At 33.3% G+C, this 20933-nt stretch overlaps 5 protein-coding genes across 6 annotated transcripts; 2 read left to right on the plus strand and 3 right to left on the minus strand.

Moving 5' to 3' along the window:
• Nucleotides 1-3718: 3718 nt before the first annotated feature.
• On the minus strand, nt 3719-6151 carry Ssu72 (Ssu72 CTD phosphatase). 2 transcript variants are annotated; one of them, XM_014237938.3, is made up of 3 exons: nt 5822-6146; nt 5454-5712; nt 3719-4717 (listed from the first exon to the last, which is right to left on the minus strand). In XM_014237938.3, exons 1-3 carry the CDS (start codon nt 6046-6048, stop codon nt 4616-4618), a joined length of 588 nt encoding a protein of 195 aa, XP_014093413.1. In that variant the 5' UTR covers nt 6049-6146; the 3' UTR covers nt 3719-4615. The 2 variants fall into 2 exon arrangements, with proteins under 2 accessions (XP_014093413.1, XP_069966113.1); XM_070110012.1 differs by lacking the exon at nt 3719-4717 and having other exon boundaries at nt 5248-5712; nt 5822-6151.
• A 264-nt stretch (nt 6152-6415) lies between these two features.
• Nucleotides 6416-11326, plus strand: mbt (serine/threonine-protein kinase PAK mbt). Its single transcript, XM_014237926.3, has 5 exons — nt 6416-6781; nt 6864-8097; nt 8161-8281; nt 8363-8634; nt 9599-11326. The coding sequence occupies exons 2-5, from the start codon at nt 6910-6912 to the stop codon at nt 10070-10072; spliced, it is 2055 nt and encodes a 684-aa protein (XP_014093401.2). The 5' UTR covers nt 6416-6781; nt 6864-6909; the 3' UTR covers nt 10073-11326.
• Nucleotides 11327-12322: 996 nt separating this feature from the next.
• Nucleotides 12323-18766, minus strand: LOC106619141 (protein MMS22-like). Its single transcript, XM_014237138.3, has 3 exons — nt 18295-18766; nt 17617-18239; nt 12323-17532 (listed from the first exon to the last, which is right to left on the minus strand). Exons 1-3 carry the CDS (start codon nt 18627-18629, stop codon nt 15059-15061), a joined length of 3432 nt encoding a protein of 1143 aa, XP_014092613.3. The 5' UTR covers nt 18630-18766; the 3' UTR covers nt 12323-15058.
• Nucleotides 18767-18973: 207 nt separating this feature from the next.
• On the plus strand, nt 18974-19551 carry SNRPG (small nuclear ribonucleoprotein G). Its single transcript, XM_014237203.3, has 3 exons — nt 18974-19132; nt 19217-19364; nt 19422-19551. Exons 1-3 carry the CDS (start codon nt 19101-19103, stop codon nt 19470-19472), a joined length of 231 nt encoding a protein of 76 aa, XP_014092678.1. The 5' UTR covers nt 18974-19100; the 3' UTR covers nt 19473-19551.
• Nucleotides 19552-19914: 363 nt separating this feature from the next.
• RpS19a (Ribosomal protein S19a) lies at nt 19915-20930 on the minus strand. Its single transcript, XM_014237190.3, has 3 exons — nt 20847-20930; nt 20513-20583; nt 19915-20439 (listed from the first exon to the last, which is right to left on the minus strand). Exons 2-3 carry the CDS (start codon nt 20581-20583, stop codon nt 20040-20042), a joined length of 471 nt encoding a protein of 156 aa, XP_014092665.1. The 5' UTR covers nt 20847-20930; the 3' UTR covers nt 19915-20039.
• Between the last annotated feature and the right edge of the window lie 3 nt (nt 20931-20933).

Below are 20933 nucleotides of genomic sequence, written 5' to 3' on the forward strand. Positions count from 1 at the left end.
ATGTGAAGAGATGAGGCCTTACGTAGTAGAAATCTGGTATACATCTGTACAAACACAATTTTTAAACAAAATTTATAAATATTACAATTTTTTTATTCAAATTCATGAAAACTTTAAAAAGCTGAAAATTTTTTTTTACTAAAAAAAATTAATAAAAATTAATTTTTAATAAAAAAAAAATTAAATAAATTAAATAAATTTTTTTTTTATGAATTAGCATATTAAAGCTGTGCTTTTTAACTTTATTAACTTCTTAGATTTATTAAAAAAATATTTATTTAAAAATTTGAAATATTTACTTAATAAATTACCAAAAAATCTTAAAATTGCTTGCCCTTAAAAAAAAGTAAATAAATATTGTTTTTGCTAAAAGTTTTACAAAATGAAAGCTTAATTTAAGACAATACGATGTTTAATGCAACGATTTTTCTCAATTTTTTTTTATTGAAGTGAGCTCACTTTTTAAGCACAAATATCAGCTCTTGCTCTGAAAATTTAAAATTTCAATTTAAATTTTTTTTGTCAGCAAATTTAGTTTTTGTCATTTGAATACTAAGAGAGATTCTAAATAAAATAAAATATTATACAAAAAAAAACAATAAAAACAAACATTTACAGGGCATTTAAGGCATTAATATATATATTTTTTTTTTCTATCCCCAAACTATGCATATGTAGGAACGATACGGTAGCATGCGAAATTGTAACGGTTGTAAGATTTTTTAGCTTGCAAGTACAGCAGACTTTCGACCATTGGATGCGCAACACGTATTGAAGTGTGAAAATAAACATTTAAATAAAATTGCAAGTGTTTTTATATTTTTTTATTAAAACCCACATATGTATATAAAATATTTTTTATTATTTGTTACAAAGTTTTTTTTTATTGATTTGATTCCAGTTTTGTATTTTTGTAACTATTTTCTATTTATTTATTATTATTATAATTTTACTTTATTTTACTATGTCTATATATTACATATACGAATTTTTAATTTTCTTGTAAATTTTGTTTTATTTAAAATTTTTTATTTCTTTATCTATATATTAAAAAAAGTAATTTTAATTATATACTGCAGCTCGAGCTTTAAATTAATTTGCCATAAATGATTATCCTTTTATAATTTTTTTTTTATTTATTATTTATATAATATATATATATATATATTATTTATTATTCTTTTATATATATTTTTTTTTATTTAGTATTTTTTTATACATCTTTTTTATTTTTAATGTTTTATTTGCTTTTTTTATTGTTTTTTTTGTTCTTTTAATTTTGTTTTATACTAATCATTAACTTTTTAATACTAATCATTCGATTAAAATGTTTCAATACTTCTCCTCCATTCTAATCTGACCTTTATAGGACAAAAAATTGATATTATTGCCTCCCACTGTTGCAAGGGGCAGCAAACAATTTGATAAGCACTGCCCAAAAGAGAATCAAATAAGTTTTCTAAAATGTTAGCATTAGATTAGTGCTAAATTTTTTTTTCGATATTCATACATATACATACATATGTATAAAAAATTTATTAAGCTGCCAAAAATATATTCACACGTGGCAACTGTGCGCTGGCGCATGGGCATACAATAACTATGATAATAAACCTAATAAATTGTTGCATTACATTTCAAATTGAAGCGATAAGCCTGAAGTACGTGTGTATACAAGAAACATTGAACTAAATTGGTGCCTTAGAGTTTATTTTTTTAGCGGCTATATTATCACATCAGTCCACTTAAACACCTTGCGCACTTGTGTGTGTGAGCAGCGCCGCCATAATCAAAAATAGTTGATCGTCTCATTTATTTCAAAATTATTTGCTTTTAAGCAAAGATACTAATGAAAAGGCAATATTTTTGGTATTTTTCCTTCAATGCTACCTAACTTCATATTATACATACATACATACATAGTAGTTTGCAAAACTCTATGTCAAGGTCAAAACACGTTCGATTGCAATGCTCCAATTCATGCTGACTCTGCAGCATTCATAATTTATACATATAACTATACATATGTAACTTTTGTATATATGTACATATATGTATGTATGTATGCAAGTGCGTTTTTTTTAACGGCGTGCTCAACACATGGCGCCACAAGTGAGGAACAAGTATGCTGCGACTTACACAGCTAAATTGATAGTGAAAAAATTTCAAAAATCGTCTGAATAAAAAATGATAATCATTCTACATTTATATATACATATGTACATATAGTAAATATATGTAGCTTATATACTCACGATCTACAATGCTTTGAGCGAACAAAGCGGATTGCCCGTTGTTGAGTCATAGCTAAGAACGCCATGGCATGAAGTCAGCCACGTTTGTACACTGTGAAAAATTATGGTTAAATAAGAAACATTTAAAAATAATAATCAAAACATTATAAAAAAAAATAAAATATAAATATGTATAAAGAAACTATTAAAAATAAGATTTAAAACAAATATATATAAATAATATTAATTTATAAAATTATAATAATGATAACAAAAAATAATTATATTAAATATTTATAATAATAAAGAATATAAAAAATTAAAATATATGTACATATAAAGATAAGAGAAATAATATTTAAAACAAATACTTATATATAAATAATTTTAATTTATAAAGTTATAATAATATTAACAAAAAATAATAATATAAAAAATGAATAATGATAAAAAATTTAAATCTATATTTTATTTAGAAATACTTATCACAAAAAAATTTTTGTTTTAATATAAATGTTTTGAAACCACACTTATTTTAATTTTTGTTTTAACAAAATTACTAAGACTTTTGGTCAACTATTTTTTTTTAACAAAGTTGCTAAAATTTTGATTAGACAAATTAAAAACAAAATTTTGGTAGATTTACGCTAATTTTTAACATACTTTTTATCGGCCTATGTTTATATTTTTACTTTCACAATTCTTTTGCCAGTCAAATAAACAAACAAAAAAAGTTATTTTAAAATATGTTTTAATTAAAAAAAATTTACTTTAGTAAAAACTGTGCTAAAATAATATTTGGTTTTTTTTTGCCTTTGATAAAATTATATGGTTAGTTTAGGTTTTTGGGGTTAGGTTCAAAATTCGTCTAATACATACTGTTGTTTACTGTTATTTTGCATTGCTATCGATAATTAATACGATGAATTCTAGATATCAGTCGTGCCTTGACTTAAAATTTTTTTTATAAATTTGTTAAATATCTCTACAAAATTTGGCATGGAGTATTATATTATAGTAACGCTATAATCTCCGCACACATTTTTCAAATCGTATAGCTGCCATAGAAACTAAACAATCAAACTCGAGGCCTTGTATGGAAAACTTGTTCATTTGTGAAGCGTATTCTAACTTCGGTACAACCGCAATTAACGTATTTTCTTGTTTTTATTTCTATTACATTTCTTTTTTATAAATTTGCTTCAAAAATACACGAAAAATATTGCCAGTTCGAAATAAAAAATTTTAATTTCTAAAGAAAACGCAAAAAATTATTTCTTTCAGCTATTATTTGTACGAAAGCAGTATTCCAAGTACTTATATGGAAATTTTGTGTTGGAAAAAAATGTGTTGGAAAAAATGTGTTAAAAAATTATATGTAAAATTAAAAAAAAAAATTATTTAAATCTGAATTCGGTAATTAATAAAATATATATTTATATGTATACTATACGTACCAAATTATGAAGAAAACGCACAAGCAATTTAAATTTTTTAAATATTTTTAATATTTATTTTTTTTTTCAATCACCAATCAAACGACTACATAAATTTACGCGTACATCTCTATTTTTTTTTTATCTTATACACATTTGTTATTGTACTTGCCAAATAATATCAGTTCTATTTCAAACCTCCCTTGAAATTTACTTGCCTTCTATTTTTTGTAATTTCGCTTTGATTTTAGAGTTTTTAGGTTATGGCAAAGTTTGATTTAGCATAAACTTCGGGCATAAACCCTTAATACTTAAAAATAAATTAAATTGGTGAAAATCCAAGTAATGTCGAGAATGCTTAAATTAAATGAAAATATTAAACATACATATGTTTCGATGTGTTTATATTACTTATACATATATTCATTGTTTTATTTTCTTTGGCAAAGAAGAACTTGATTGGAGAAAACAATAGTGACTATACTTAAATATAAAATTGTAAAATATCTGTTTATATTTGCTTTTAAATACTCCGCAAGATAATTATATTTTTGCATTGTTATACACGCTTACAAGTGCATACATACCAACATGTATAGTTTTTATAAGCATTTGTTCTTCAACAAATGAGTTGGGTTACCTCAATCTTGCTTGGATTTTGATTACGTCATATGTTTGTTTTTATATAACTATAATATTAGTTTCGCCGTCCCTGGTTCCATTTTTTATATGTTTTTCCTGCTGGATCCATAAAAATTATGCCATAACTTGTTGCATTTGCTTCCGTTCTCACTTTTTTCATTTTTGTTTAATAATATTATATACCCTATAGGACAGTTTTTTTTACCGTTTGACGTACTTGCATTAACAAACCGAATTTTGCCAACAATACTTTTAATTTTTCCATTTCGTTATATCGATTCCCATCTACATTTTAAACAATTGTCAGTAGAAAAGTACCGAATGCAAAACAGTTTTATTGCGCCGAGACTCGAATTCTTGCAGCAGTTCGTCAATATCGTTATCCAGATCGGTTGATTTCGCCATCTAAAGTTTAGATAATAGATAAAATTTAAATTATTTTATGTTGAGGGGGTAATTGAGGAGAGTTATCGTTTATGAGTTCGGGAATTTATGCATATTTTTGATGCTAATTATCAGAAAATATTAAAAAGTTCTTTTCTAATATTTGTATATAACGTTTTTCAAGTTTAAGACACTTATCATGTCATAGAAAAGCACATGTATGATATAAATAACGCTTTATCATCTATTTTAAAGTCATTACGCAATGAAATTATTAAATTTTGCATAATACATTTCGAATAAATATGTAAAATATTGGCTTTACTTTATGAAAACTAGTTCTTTTATCTAAAGACAAAAATAAAAAAGGCAATGCTCAACTTTCCCCTCTTACGAAATCGCTAGATCAAACGCATTCCAAAAATTAGTCAAAATTTATCACTTAATTATCAGCACATTATGTTTCGATTTTACAGCCTTCCAAAGATAAAACATTATTTTGCTACTTACAGAGTTTTCAGATAGCCCAGCTATAAAATAGAATTACAAAATAATATCAAGCGTTCATTTTCATTGAGTGTACCGTATATTTATGCAAGCAATAAATTAACTTTGTTATTGTGTTTTTTGTGTGAACAACGTACACCAAAAGCTTTGAAATCACTTCCCGCAACTCATACGCTTCAATCACCTCCACAGGCAATTTTAAATTCAATATTAAAACAGGTAGACGTTTGTTGTTGGTCTGCATTATTACCATATTTATCATGTCCGTGATTAGAAAAGCGCCCATTAAAGCCTCCTCGTGATTGTCCTCAATATCCACATTGAATACATGTACAGGTCGGTTGTCGATGGGATCACAAGATTCCATATGTTCTAGCACCTGGTCGTAGACGCGCTCTTCCACGGTCACAATAATATCGAATTGTTCTTTGCATTCCTGAAAGCGTTCTGGACACTTTTTAATTCTGCGATTACGGTCAAGCATATGCAGTAACCCGTTTTGTGTATAGCTATAATAGAAATTACCAGACAATTAGATAAGTTAGCCAAAAATGTGTGCATATATACTATATGCAATGTGTGCAAGTAATTAAATTTTTCGCTTTCCTCCACACTCACTATTGTTTATCTTTAGTAAGCAGATCCTGGTAGATTGTGTCGTACGGCGTGCCAAATTCATATACATTTGGTTTATCGATGGCTGTGCCTGGGAGTTTTACACGTTCACCAGTGCCAAAGGAACGCACGTTGAAGCCCTTCTTTGCTAGGAAATGATGTGCCTCCATTGAACGATTCATGTTTGAGGAACATACCACAGCCACAGATAGATTTGAATTATTCGACATTTTTGTAATGTTTATTAATTTTTTTTTTTAAACTACAGCAACTAACACATCAATTTGATAAAATAGTACCAATGAAAATTAAAGTGCGAATGACAGAATCACCGCCGATGTTGACAAGCAGCTGTGTTGTGTAGCGCTGATATTAAAAATAGCGCCGTTGAATTCAAAAAAATCGTGGTGAAGTTGTTTTACGCACACTTAATATTTACATATTCGTAAGTACAATATTTGTGTTAATTATAAAGATTGTGCAGCTTAGTTTAAAATTGGTTTGGAAAATGTATTTAATTCATATCAAACAACTTTCGCATATAAAAGCAGTTCCCAACACTGCTAGACGCCATATTGACAGCGAAAATGCAAACGGAGAGAACATGAATGAGCACACAAATGCCACAGAAAAGAGAAAATGCAAAATTAAATTAGTGCGCTCAGACATTCCTTTTGGTTTATTTAAATTTTTTCATTGTAATTCATATTATTTAAATATAAATTATGTTTATTCGTGTTAAGAAATGAAGTTACTTCGTGTTGAATATAAGGTGCAAGTGTAAAGTGTTTAAAAAAGTGTAAAAATTTATGTATGAAAGTAAACGCAAGCCATAAAATATTTCGAAGGGAGGAAGCCAAGCACCAACGGCCAGTTACAACGGGTGTGGAGCTTAGCTGAGCAACAACAAAGAGAATTACTGCTTTTTTAGTTATAAGCGGGCTGTGTGCACATTGGGCGGAGGTAAATAATAAAGTCAACAAACTGCGACGGGAAATTCACAACGTTCGTTAGGAATTTCACAAATTTTCACCTTTTATTGTAGCACGTAGCGGCAGTTAATACAGCGCAAGTACACATATTGCGACAAAATGTTCTCAAAGAAAAAGAAGAAACCACTGATTTCTATGCCAAGCAATTTTGAGCATCGCGTGCACACGGGATTTGACAAACGTGAGGGACGTTATGTTGGTTTACCGCTACAATGGGCTTCCATTGTTGGCAACAATCAAATACTAAAGTCAACAAATAGGCCACTACCTTTAGTGGATCCCTCTGAAATAACACCAACGGAAATTCTTGATCTTAAGACAATTGTGCGACCACATCATAATAACAACAAAGCGGATACGACCTCATTAAATAGCAGCATTGCACCGAATGCTAGTGGAACGTTAGGAAATCACCAAACGGCGCATGCGCATTACTTCACCGAGCATAACAATGCGGCAAATGCTGCAGGTTCGGCAACAGGTGGCATTAGCCACAACACAGGTGGTATTGTGCTGCCGAAAACGTCACATGTAGCCCGCTCTAATTCTTTGCGCAGCTCCAGTCCGCCGCGTGTACGACGGGATTTGCGTGGCAACGCTAATGTACCGCCGGCAGTGCCCGAAGAAAGTGTAACAACTACAACACCCACGCCCGTGCCTGGCCAAATAATAGCTTATGGTGGCTACAAACCGCCAATTAATGGACCTGCGGCAAATGTATCAACAGGTGGCACTGCAGGCTATGGTATGTACTCACAACATAACACGCAGAATGGGGGTGGTCATGGACCACTCGCGGTACGCACCGATTTTATATCGAGTCAACAACAACAACATCCTACACAGCCACAAGCATCGCTCCCCAACACGACGACGATGTCTTCCTTACATTACCGCACGGCGCCACCGCCTCCCCACCTTGCAGGAGGTGGGCAGCCACAACAGACTTCTCCAGTAGGTTCAGTAGCTAGCGGGACACGTTCGACGCACTCACACGCTTCATCGGCGCACACACATCCACATAACAACAACAATGGTGGTAGTGGCTTTGCGCCATATCAACCTGGCGCCATACAATCCGCACAACATGCTGCGAAACATTTAGGCGCCGGTGGAGACCAAAATCAAAATCCACACCATACACATCCGCACTTGCACACGAAGACAGCGTCGCGCGCATCCAGTTCAAGTGGTGGTGCCAGCGGCGTGGGTAGTGCTGTCGGCGGGGCCAGTGGCCTAGGCGTAGCGCCGCCACCTAAACAGGAACAGAGGCTGACACATGAACAGGTGAGTGCGAAAAAAGAAAAAAAAACCTGAAAAATATTAATAATAATAAAATATGTCTTCCAGTTCCGTGCCGCTTTGCAAATGGTAGTTTCAGCTGGCGATCCTCGTGAAAACCTAGACAACTTCATGAAAATAGGTGAAGGCTCTACAGGCACAGTGTGCATAGCTACTGACAAGTCAACAGGTGAGTTATTGTCCAGTACCCAAAAAAAAACATGATTTTATTTACCTATATTGCTTAATCATCATGGTCATTATTACGTAGGTCGTCAAGTGGCTGTTAAAAAAATGGATCTGCGCAAACAACAACGACGGGAACTGCTGTTCAACGAAGTGGTCATTATGCGCGACTACCACCACCCGAACATTGTGGAGACCTACTCCAGTTTCTTGGTAAACGATGAGCTCTGGGTCGTCATGGAGTATTTAGAGGGCGGGGCGCTCACCGACATTGTCACACATTCACGCATGGACGAAGAGCAAATCGCTACAGTGTGCAAGCAATGTCTGAAAGCATTGGCCTATTTGCATTCGCAGGTATGTACGCGGTACGCTCGTTAACAGCGATACGTGTTTGGAATGATGGATGAGTCAGAGCAAGCATAGAATGAGAACAATTTATTTAAATTTATTACCTTTTTTATTTGCTTACACTTTCACTTAAGTGGGGCGGTTTCGACACACACGAATTTCTATATACATTACTACGGTGCTAAAAGCAATTAATGTTAAAATTTTCACTTTTTTTATTATGCTCATAATTTAGTCATTCATTGTTTGTAAACATAGTTAAATTATTATGCTTAGGTTAGTTTTTATATTAATGCTTTTATATTTTTATATTATGTTTTTTTGTTTTATTTTTTAATTTAATTTTTTTTTAATCATTTATTTATTTTATTCATATATTTTTTTTTTATTATTTTTATTTTTTTATTTTATTTTTATATTTTTATTTTTTTTTTTTGTTTTTATTTTTTTTTTTTAATTATTTATATTTTTCATTTTTGTGTTTATTTATTTATTTTTTAATTTTTTTTGATTTATTCATTTTTTTTTATATATTTTTTGGATTATTTATTGTTTATTTGTTATTTATTTTATTTTTATTTTTTTGTTTTCTATAGTTTTGTTTTTATATATTAATTTTTATATATAATTTTTTTTAATAGTTTTTTTTAATATATTATTTTTTTTTAATAGTTTTTTTATATATTAATATTTTTTTTATATCTTAATATTTTTTTTAAATTTTTTTTATACATATATTATATATTTTTTTTTTTATATCGTTTTTTATTTATTATATATTTTTTTTTATATTTTTTATATAGTTTTTTTTATTTTTTTTTTGTTTTATATATTTATTTATTTGTATTTTTTTATTTTTGTTAGTATATTTTTCTTTTATTCGTAATGGTTTTTTTTTTATTCTAAAATTCATAATTTTATTTTTTGATTGAATTAAAATTTTTTAAATTAAATATTGTTTTCTCTACAGGGCGTTATTCATCGCGACATCAAATCCGATTCCATTCTACTAGCTGCCGACGGTCGAGTCAAACTCTCCGATTTCGGCTTTTGTGCGCAAGTCTCGCAGGAGCTACCGAAACGCAAATCCCTGGTTGGCACACCGTATTGGATGTCACCCGAGGTAATATCGCGTTTGCCATACGGTCCCGAAGTCGATATCTGGTCACTCGGCATTATGGTCATCGAGATGGTGGACGGCGAACCGCCCTTCTTCAACGAACCGCCGCTGCAAGCGATGCGACGCATACGTGATATGCAGCCGCCGAATTTGAAGAATGCTCACAAAGTTTCACCACGTCTCCAGTCGTTCTTGGATCGTATGCTGGTACGTGATCCGGCGCAGCGTGCCACTGCCGCGGAATTGTTGGCGCACCCATTTTTACGACAAGCGGGGCCACCATCACTCTTGGTGCCCTTAATGCGCAACACGCGGCAGCATTGAAGGGAAAGCGGTTGGGCGTCTACAAATGCAAATCGAATATATATGCAAGTAACACTTAATTTAGTTAGCGCTACATCATTATCATTAACTACACAAAGCAAAAACAAACTCATACACACACACACACATGCATAGCCATACATACTTACATTGCTTCATGTACACGCGCTAACGTTTCGGCAACTACTTAATACGCGAACGAATTTAAATATTACTCAAGCAGCATTTGAAAATTATTTAACTACTTCATTGTTTGTACCGTTAGAGGCGAATATTTAACTTCTAACCTTTGTTTATGCTTTTAAGTTTTGTTTTAAAATGGTTTAGTTTGTAAATTTAAATGTTTTTTTTGTTAAACATTATTGGCTTTACTTCCTTTCCGACACACATAGACACATACACACACACACACAAACGTTTTCTTACATTTATGCATGCGCATTCGTATTGTTGTTGTGTCTTTAATACAGTCAATTGTTTGTTAATAGATCCTAAAACAAAAACAAAACAAAAAAAAATATCGCTAATCCATCAAAGATACAGTTTTATTGTATCCACTAATTACATAAGTCCTTAAACCGTACACAAATGGCAGTTAAAACACTTACACGAATCGAATATTATTACTTACGTATTGCTTTCATATAAAAAAACTATGTAATTTAAAAAATATATACATATTGGCATTAAAAATTGCAACGAAAGTTAACAAAATGGGATTAAAACGAAAAAATTAAAAAAAAAAAAAACAAAATAACTTCCAAAACTACAAAAAAGTTTTATTAAACAGCAAAAATTCTGAAAGCTTTAGCTGCGATGAATAACAAGCAAACGTGAAATTTAAATAACTCAAAAAGAAAAATATGAAACACTTTCGAAAATAACGCGATAAAGAGAAAAGAGTATAATGGCGCAAAATTCAAAAAAAAATACAACAACATATTAACAATCAGGGGTGTTGTAGAATCTGATAGTTGTCGGTATCAGAATTGAAACCGATATAAAACCAAGTAGTAGGTGTCATGAATTCAGTATTATTTGTTTTACGTTCGAAAAATAAATTGTATCAGTTTTGGGTGTCACGGTGACTCTCATCAAAGGTGGTGTTCTGGCTCTACGAAACCGCAGTCAAGCCAATATTCTTCTATGGTGTGTTCGTCTGATGGAGGGTGCTCGAAATGGCTACACTTGCTAAAAACCTTGAGTCTTAGATTCTACAACACCCCTGAATAAATTAGTAATAAGAATAAAAAAGGTTTGAAAAGCACCAAAAATATGTACATATGTACCATATGTATGTATATATATTTTTTTTTCAAATTCTTAATATTGGCTTATAAAAATTTTTTTTTTGTTCAAATCTTATAAATTTTTTTTTTCAAATTTTATAATTTTTTTTTCAAATCTTGTAAATATTTTTGTTTTTTTTTTCAAATTTTTCAAATATTTTTTTTTTCAAATCTTATAAATATTTTTTTTTTCAAATCTTTTAAAAAAATTTTTTTTTTCAAATCTTATAATTTTTTTTTTTTTTTGAAATAATATAAATATTTTATTTTTAAATCTTATAAATATTATTTTTTAAATCTTATAAATATTATTGGTTTTTTTTTTCAAAATTCTTATATTTTGCTTGAATTTTTTGTTTTTTTACTAAATTAAAAATGCTTTAAAACATGCTAATGTGCGCTTCCCCAAAATTATGTTTTTTATAAAACATTTTAAATATTTTTTATTTGCTTTTCACATGCATTACAAACAAAAAATAATAAAAAAGAATGTCTTAAAAATAGTCTATACGTGAAAAAATCAGCATAAGCAGAAATGTATACGACATATTTTTCAAATAACAACCGTGTTACAAATTGTTTTGGAAACATAAATTTTGAATATTTTTTGATAATCTGCTAAAGTTTTGATTTGAACCAAGAAAAAGCAAAGACAGTTTTCAAATTCGGGTTTTCCTTTTTTTGTTCTTTTTTTCCTTTTTTTCTGTTTTTTTTTTGTTTTTCCTTTTTTTGTTTTTGTAAAAATAATATATTACGACATACTTTTGAAAATAACAACCGTGTTATAAAATGTTTCAGAAACATAAATTTTCAATATTTTTTTTTTTGATAATCAGCTAAAGTTTTGATTTACAACATGCAAAAACAAAGACAATTTTCAAATTCTGTTTTTCTTTTTTTTTTCGTCAAACATCATGCATTATTCAAAACCCAGTTGTTTTCGAATATAGGGTATGAGTAATATGAATTTGAAAACTTATTTTTCTTTGCTGCTGCTTATTTAAATTATTAATTTTATACAATAGTGTCGCTAAAAATGCATTGAATATAATTTATTTCAGTTTTAAAGCTACTACTAGAACGCAAGCCTTAGACAACCGTGACCTTAGAAACGAAGTCAAACAACAATTATTCAATGATTAATAATATATTTTAATACATAAAGAAAAACACACACAAAAATCATGCATCAAAAATTACAAAAAAAAAATATACCTTACAATGTGGATACATTTTTGACAAACAAAAAAACCTATAACATTTCTCCTCCAAAAAAATTGCATGCGCGCTTCATTTTTATTATTTTTTTTATTGTAATTTGTTAAGAAATCGTATGAATGTGCGGCACTCGAAATTTGTGTATTCTATAAGAATGCAGACACGCCTTTAAATGTCGGAAGCGCATTTTGTATATCAATTATTGCTTATATATATAATATATATTTAACAGTATACATAAATAACTAATATGATATAAAAAATATAAATATAAATACATAAGACATACAAGCCAGTATGCGTATAATATATACATACAAACATCGAATAAATATGACGTAGGTTTTAGTTTCTGTTAGCGAAAACATTGTGTAGATGTTACTTTTTTATTTTTGTTGTAAAGAAAGAAAGAAAAATGCATAAGTTAATGATTTTACAGTAATAATTTTTTAAAATAATGCAAAGTAGTGCGTCAATGCATGCACATTTTCTATGTTCGAAAATTCGAAGTTACAAAAAATTTCTACTTTTGTGTATATTAATATACGCGACAACTTAAACAGCCTTATTAGATAAAAATTTACACACCTTCGGCATGAGTTTTAAGTATTGGATTAAATTAAATGCTGCTTGCAATTAATTAATATTTTATTTCATAAAGTAACCATGAATAGTAATTGCATATTATTACTAGCTGCACGTTCGCGTTTCGAAAATGTAAAGTTTAAAAATGCGTCACTTTAAAACTCATGCATAAAAAATTACAAACAGCAAACATACAGAGACGTGTTAAAAACGAAAAAGAAAGTTAAATGAAACTTATAAAATACGCTTTTTTATTTTGAATACTTTTAATTTTTTTTATGCATATTTTTAAATTTTAATTTTAACTCATAAGCACCTCAAACTAACCGTCATTTCATGACATGTTCGAAAATTCGAAGTTTAAAAATTGTAATATTTTCAAAATATTTAAAAAATTAGACTCAAATATTTAAAATTAGGTGACAGAAGCAAACGTAAAAGCAGCACAGCTTTGGTGTTTGACGAAAATTTTGAAAAAATGCTCAATTGCCAAAGTTATTATTTTCCAGCTCTGCTTTAATGTTAAAATTTATGCAAGAACATTTTCATATTCGACAATTTGCATGCGATAATTTTCCACACACGTTTTTGAAAATGCTAACAAACAGTATGTTCGAAAATTCGAAATTGTGCCATATAAGCGTAGTTTTTTTTTTATTATAACGAATGGTTGAAAGTGTACCCCAGATAACATCCCACTCTCATTTGGAGTTATTTGGGAAAAGCGTCCCACTCATTGACTGCCGAACTATTGTATATATAGAGGCAACGGTCGATCTGCAGAAACAGCGAGAACCAGTAACGTTGCCCCTTTTAAAACCGCTAAATGCAGAACTCTTATTTCGTGCTTATCTCAGCTATTTAACTCATCACCTAGCCAAATAGAGGCATTTTCTATAACTGGTAGGAAAGCTGAAGCTTCATTTGAAGAATGCGTCAACGTGTGAGACTTATTCGAAGGCGCTGAAACCTTTGGACGTTAGTAAGTCACAATCCCAGGTATCGCGTGGCATTAGGGTTCTTCATTCTTCCATTGGCTTGCTGACAGCATACAGACCCATTAGTTAACATTTAGTGCTATGAAGACCATTGTTTGGCTGTAAGTTTATCCAAGACGTTCCAGTTGGTATCCGCGATGTCATATGGTTCGTTTTAGTTTATTAGAAACTGACCAATCACTGCGATGCCGCAGTTTGAAATAACCTTCACTCGGTAATGCGTACTTCAAATGAAGCTGTTTCTCTCTTTCCAGTTAGTTGATATAAGGAAGTGTAGTGGCGGTAAGGAGAACTGAGTGTTAGTCACTCTAGAAGTTGATAGATGATGAGTTGAATTGATTTAGCCATGCCCGTCTGTCCGTCCGTCTGTATATACGCGAACTAGTTTCTCAGTTTTCGAGATATTGATCTTAAATTTAGGATATGACCGATATTGGACCACTATAGCATATAGCTGTTATACAAACTAAATAATCGAAATCAAGTTCTTGTATGGAAAACTTTTTCATTTGACGAGATATCTTCACGAAATTTGGAACGGATCATTAACGAAGATAATAACGGAATCTCCGAAGAAATTGTTCGGATCGGATCTGTATAACATATAGCTGCCATACAAATTGAACGATCGTAGTAAAATGGTTGCATGGAAAACATTTTTATTTGACGAAGCATCTTCACGAAATTAGATCGGAATCAAGTTCTTCTAAGGAATCTTTTGTGAGAGCTAATATAGCTTCGTTGTTTTTTTTTTTGTTTTTTTTTTTTTTTTTGCAAATCGGCTATCTATGTTACGGAAGCTATTTTCAGCTAAATTTTGCAACGACGAACCGTTCTACCTTTCGGCCTCGCATTTTGTACTTAATTTCTTGAAATTTTCGTTTAATGGCCATCATTCATCTGGCACCTTTTAAAGTCTGTTGCAGCTTTTGCAAGCAGCCTCTCATGCGATTATCCTCGCCGGCGCCGCGCTTCTGCTCCACAACACGCAGCTCGGCGAGCAGAAAGTCCATGATTTGCAGAATCGTAGCCGGTGTGAATTGCGCCAAGCGCTGCAACAGCTCGAAGAAGAAGAACGTGTAATAGGCGAGATGCTTCTTGGTAAGTAGCCGCAAGTGTTCGGCAAGTAGTTGTTGCAAATCGGCAGCGCGCTTATATGTCGCGCTGCTGACAATACGCTTAAACAAATCCAGTAAGAGCGCGCGACTGGGCACCACTTCGTCCACCATCATAATGTGTTCCAGCATGAGCAGCGATGTGGCTTTCATGAAGGTCTCCAAACGCTTCGCTAATATGTCGTCGCTGGCGTTATTGGCGTCTATTGATTCGATCACTTCTTGGAAAATAGTCACCACCAAGCAGGCATACGGATCGGCTTGGCGACGCTGTGTGGCCAAGAACAGGCTAGTGAGCTTATCGAAGACAAACAAAGATAATTCAGCATTGTCGCTTTGCAGACAGCTGATAAAGGGGCGTGCGACCAATTTGGCGTTTGGTGAAATTTTGAAATGCGGCGTCCACTTCTGTATAAGATCGGTGAGCGTTTTGCTGATATACGGATCGGCTTTGAAATTGAGTCTGCCAATACCCTGCACGAGCACCGGCCAAATTTTGTGCACCACTTGCGCCAATTTGCCGTCCGGCGCTTTGCCCATCTGCACATTGGTCGGCAGCACGAAGCGCGTCATGACCACGTGGAAGAAACAGTTCACCTTAGATTTGGTGTAGACAATGTGCGCACAATTGTATATAACTATAGCCAGGAAACTGTAGAAGCGAAAGGCTACTTCGGTCTTCTCCAGCTTTAGGTCAGCCTGCAGCCATTTGTCGAAATTACGCAAATACGCATTCAAATTGTCAGCAATGCGAAAACGCTGCTGATGATGCGCCGCGCATGCGTCGTAATGTTTACCAACAGCAGCTATGAAAACGCAGAGTGGTTCTTTTGCCTGCAGCAGCTCGTCGGGCCTCAAATTGTCGGTCATCATGCGAAATTCAGCTAACTGCGACACATAACGCGTCAATTGCGACACATCCTCGTTGACAGCGTTCAACTGCACTAAACTCTTCAGCCACACATGTATCACCACGTTCGGCTCAATCAACGCGGCGCGCTCGGTTTGCAGCACTTTATTTAGGTATTGCGGCAGCGCCTGCCGACATACAACCGGCGCATCAATGAAGCAATTGAATAGTTTCTGAAACGTATGTGTGTCCGGCACGGTGCAGGCGTGCGTTGAAAAATCTGCGGCGAGTTGCGGCAGCCATTGACTGTAACCGCTGGCGAATTGTTGCTTGACAAACGGTAGCACGTGCGCATTGAGCGCTTTGAAGAGCTCCGAGTTCGACTCAATCAGCGCTTCGTTGCGCTGTAATTTACCGAATATCAGATGTAGCGCCTCCAAACTGCGTTCCTGTTCTACGGGCGTGCAGGTCTGCAGATAATTAGGCAGCCACGCGTCTATTAGCAAGTGTTCGCCGCGCCTAAAATCGTCGGCGTGCATAAAAATTTCCAACAAACCGTCCGCCAACACTTTGGAAACGCTCAAATCGTTATTGATAGCACTGAGCTGCAGCAGCAGCTTCGTCACATACTCGCCGATTTCACAGCGCCGCTCGGCGTAGAGTATCAATAGCGCCATATGACCTTTGGTAACTGCAATTTGGCGTCCAGCTGGTATTTTATCCAAAGCAATTGACAGCAATTTTGCGCTCAGCTTCGTTGCAAGCTCTTCGAAATCGCCGCAAATCGCTAGCGCCAAAAATAATTCTATAAGATGATGTATGCCCATCTCATTTAGCGCGAGAAACTTTTGCGCACTAAATTTAGTATAAATACGACCGAGCAATTTTTGCGCTTGATGACGCGTCGCTGCGCTTTCTAATAGGCGCATTAGATTTTTGCCCAACAACAAGGTAAACAGCGTGTAACTACTCAAATTGGCATCAGCTGTTAGTTCTTCTTGTTTAAGTAGCGCGCGATAACGTTCCACATATGCCTTGCCGCTGACACAAGCGACCGCCAAATTGCTTGGTGCTGAACCGGCGGCATAGAAGGAGGTATTCAGTCGCTTGTGAAAATGCTCCCACAGTAAAACTGGTATGGCGACGCGTGGACGCCACCAATGCAACAGCGTAGGCATAAGCAGGCAAATATATACGCGCGTCTGTTCTTCGCTGGGATTACCGTTGAGAAACTGTTGTGTGCACTGCTCCAGCGCATCCAAATTCTCCGCCGTATCAGCCAAAGCGCGCTCATGCCTTGGCCCGACATAGTGTCCATTGGAACTATAGCCTAAAAGTCGCACTAGCGCATGTAGCAGCCAATTTGTGAATTCAGCTAATGATAAGTTTGTTAAAGAAAACTTATCTAGCGTAAAAAATAAGATTTAGAAACATTGTAACTAATAGTTGAATAATCAAAGTAAAAAAAAAAGTAAAAGTTTTTACTCACCCAAATTAGTTTTTAATTTCGCTATTGTTTCATTAAATAGTTGCCAGAAGGTGAGTTGCTCACCGGCTACAGCAAGCGCAGTCAATGTCCACTTTTGTAAAGCGAGTTGCACATACAACCAACATTCCTTAATGCATGTACATGGAAATGGCGAAGCATATAGCAGCTCAGTCGGTCGCTTTTTACCATACAAATACAATGAGCAAGTCACTAAATCCTCGAAGAATAGTGTCAATTGGCTTATGAAGGCGCTGCTAGACTTTGCATTGCCATCCAATAATACTGTAGGTGCGCATAATTCGAATTTGTAAAGTATACACAAATCCAATAGCTTCCATTCGAGCACACCGTGCAATAAGTGATAGGCGGCAGCATTGCAATCATTACCTTTACAACTATTGGCAAAATAGATTAACTTCCAGGTATCGGCTTCAGTTGTGCGATTAACTAAACGACGCATACTTTCCAAGCTAGGCCGCAATAAAGACCACTGTTCGTCGGTTGTGTGGTGGAGTATCCAATAAAACATATGTGTTACTTCTTTTCTCCGTTGCCGGTAGTTATATGTGTCATTTGTGTTGAGTGGTTGTCGTACACTGGCCCATAGATGTTGAATCTGCATACTGAAAAGCAAAAATGTTATATTTATAGTAGACTTCTTTACAAATGTGTGCATACCAAGATGTGCCGATGAGATATTGCACATTATTGTGTCCATGCAGCTGCTTCACGCCAAATTCAAATTCGGTAAGTTTTAACGCTTCGCTGGCATTATGCCAGGCATATTCAGGGCGCGTCAGCATAAATCCACTTCTCACAAATCCTTCACTAGCGAACTGAGCATGAGTAGTATCCTCACCGCTGCAATGCAGTTCAGGCAAGACAGCGTCTTCATCTACCCCATCAAATGCTTGTGTTTGCTGTGGTGCCGTTAAATGGTCTTGTGTTGCTTCTATACAAGCGGTACTTAATAAATCATCATCTTCATCGAAATTAAATAGTTCAAAATCCATTAGTTTAATTTAAACAACAAAAGGTATTTATATATAATTAAAACATTAAAGCACACAAACAAAAACCATGGATAACTAAAACGTAAATAAATAACAGATCAGCAAAATTTGGCGCTCGAATGAGATGTCAACCAATTGGGTATGTTCAAAAATGTATATTATACAATTTATTTTAGAAATATTAAATTAAATCGCTTAAGTTAACCTATTTAACTTATAACGCGTAACAATCAAACATATATATATGACAATTGCTTATATGAATAATTTGTAAATAAATAAATTTTATGCAGTTTTTAATTATACTACAAACATAAATGGATTCCATATTTCCACGCTTTATATACAATATTAATATGGCAACACTGATTTATGAATTTGTGAATCTTTTTGTCGCCATTGCTACGTTCTACAACGATTTGCGGATAAAATAAAGTTTTATTTATTTTAAGGTCTTCAATTATTTGCAAAATGTCCAAAGCACATCCCCCAGAGTTAAAAAAGTAAGTGCTTATAAAAATCAAAGTTTGTTTTTATTTAAACAGTCGTTTTCTTATTTTTCATTTACTGAATATTTTACACTGAAGATATATGGACAAACGAATGTTGCTAAAATTAAATGGAGGCCGGTCCGTTGCTGGAATTTTACGTGGTTTCGATCCCTTTATGAATGTAGTGCTCGACGAAACAGTGGAAGAGTGCAAGGATAGTACGCGAAATAACATTGGCATGGTGGTAAGTTATTGAAAAACGTATTACGCACAATTTTCTAAAAGCTATTCTCTCATCTAGGTAATTAGAGGCAACAGCATTGTCATGGTAGAAGCGTTGGATCGAGTATAGGTCCTTGATAGAAGCTTAGCCACTCCCCACTTTAATATAGATTTATTACAAATAAAAGTGAAATTAAATACCTGAAAAATCATTGACTTTTGGATATTTGGAAAATACTAACAGAAACAAACCACAGTCCATAGCGGATTTTACGTACATAATTTGTTAGAAAGGCCTAAGAGGAGAGGAAACAAAATTGCATATTTATCAAATAAATAAATAAAAGGCGCTTTCTTATTGCTGTAACGTAAGACAGCCAGAACTCCGTCATTTACAAAAGCAAGGAAGAAAAGTTGGTCCTCGAAATTCATCAATTTGTATTATGAATATCAATATTAGAGTTCATCTATATGGGCATCAGCAATATTCATAGGATGTTCAACTAATCACCTTTCCGCTCAATAAAATAATTTGAGCAGTTTCGCACTAATGGATGAATTATAAAATGTAATTGTTTGTAATTTTTTTTGTTTTTATTCACGTAAACAAAGGTTCTCTCTAAATTAAAGCGGTATGACAGCTTTGCGCAAACCACATAGTTTTTTTCCCTCTATTTTGCGTATTTTTCTTACTAAATTACTTGGAAATGACAATAGGTCCCGACTGCTTCGCCGCATCACGTTGTTTGCTCACGATTTGGTTTGCAATACGATCCAAGTCACGCTGACCAATGGGTGTCAATCTACGACCACCATCGGGGTGCTTCTCGATAAGGCGGGCATGCTCCAAAGATTGCAAAGCCTTGCGTGCAGCACCATCAGCGGCGCGACAGAAGTGTGATGGGTGCACACCGTTACGTTTACGGCCACCGTAGATTTTTGTAATGGAACCAACACCAGCTGGACTGCGATGGTACAAATGACGCAAGATCGATGCACAACGAATATAGAACCAGTCAGGGTCAGATGGAGCCAATTCCTTGAATTTAGCGGTCTTAATGATGTCCATTTGATCGGGCACCTTCAATTTGCCAGTCCTATCGGTAGGAACAAAACAAAACATTTGAGGTTAGTAAATATTTCTAGTTTAAAAAGAAATTGTATACTTACTTCTTTAAGAAGACAGCTACAGCCTTAACAACGGCATGTTGATCAATATCCTTTACTGTAACGCCGGGCATCTGTTGAAAAGAATAACAAGTTTACAGTTAGTCGATTTGTAATCACGTTGTACATATAATTGCTAACACGACGCCAAACGGCGGCACATTACTCTTTAAAACTTCACATTATATATATATATATAATCACCACAACGACACTAAATTAATGTATACATATAAGTGAAGGCATAGGTAAATTTTTCTTCGAGAAATTGCATTCAAATTTGGAAAAAAAATTGTATAAATTGAATGAATTTGTGAAAAATTGACAGTAACATTACCTTGCGTGACAAAGTGAACCGGAAGAAAGGACATATTGAGTTAAGTTAGCTGCGTTTACCTTTGTGACACCGAATTTTTGACAGTTG

This window comes from Bactrocera oleae, chromosome 5, assembly GCF_042242935.1.
Source record: "Bactrocera oleae isolate idBacOlea1 chromosome 5, idBacOlea1, whole genome shotgun sequence".
In the NCBI taxonomy this organism is placed as follows: Eukaryota; Metazoa; Arthropoda; class Insecta; order Diptera; family Tephritidae; genus Bactrocera; species Bactrocera oleae.

Excerpts from the sequence above, each read along its gene's own strand:
- Ssu72 (XM_070110012.1), bottom strand. The coding sequence starts at position 6,048 with ATGTCGAATAATTCAAATCTATCTGTGGCTGTGGTATGTTCCTCAAAC. Across the intron at positions 5,713-5,821 it reads CTTACTAAAGATAAACAATA|CTATACACAAAACGGGTTAC; the intron begins GTGAGTGTGGAG and ends TTTCTATTATAG.
- mbt (XM_014237926.3), top strand. The coding sequence starts at position 6,910 with ATGTTCTCAAAGAAAAAGAAGAAACCACTGATTTCTATGCCAAGCAAT. Across the intron at positions 8,098-8,160 it reads AGAGGCTGACACATGAACAG|TTCCGTGCCGCTTTGCAAAT; the intron begins GTGAGTGCGAAA and ends TATGTCTTCCAG. Across the intron at positions 8,635-9,598 it reads TGGCCTATTTGCATTCGCAG|GGCGTTATTCATCGCGACAT; the intron begins GTATGTACGCGG and ends TTTTCTCTACAG.
- LOC106619141 (XM_014237138.3), bottom strand. The coding sequence starts at position 18,629 with ATGGATTTTGAACTATTTAATTTCGATGAAGATGATGATTTATTAAGT. Across the intron at positions 18,240-18,294 it reads TATCTCATCGGCACATCTTG|TATGCAGATTCAACATCTAT; the intron begins GTATGCACACAT and ends TTTGCTTTTCAG. Across the intron at positions 17,533-17,616 it reads GAAATTAAAAACTAATTTGG|ATAAGTTTTCTTTAACAAAC; the intron begins GTGAGTAAAAAC and ends TTTTTACGCTAG.
- SNRPG (XM_014237203.3), top strand. The coding sequence starts at position 19,101 with ATGTCCAAAGCACATCCCCCAGAGTTAAAAAA. Across the intron at positions 19,133-19,216 it reads CATCCCCCAGAGTTAAAAAA|ATATATGGACAAACGAATGT; the intron begins GTAAGTGCTTAT and ends TTTACACTGAAG. Across the intron at positions 19,365-19,421 it reads GAAATAACATTGGCATGGTG|GTAATTAGAGGCAACAGCAT; the intron begins GTAAGTTATTGA and ends TCTCTCATCTAG.
- RpS19a (XM_014237190.3), bottom strand. The coding sequence starts at position 20,583 with ATGCCCGGCGTTACAGTAAAGGATATTGATCAACATGCCGTTGTTAAG. Across the intron at positions 20,440-20,512 it reads GTAGCTGTCTTCTTAAAGAA|GACTGGCAAATTGAAGGTGC; the intron begins GTAAGTATACAA and ends TCCTACCGATAG.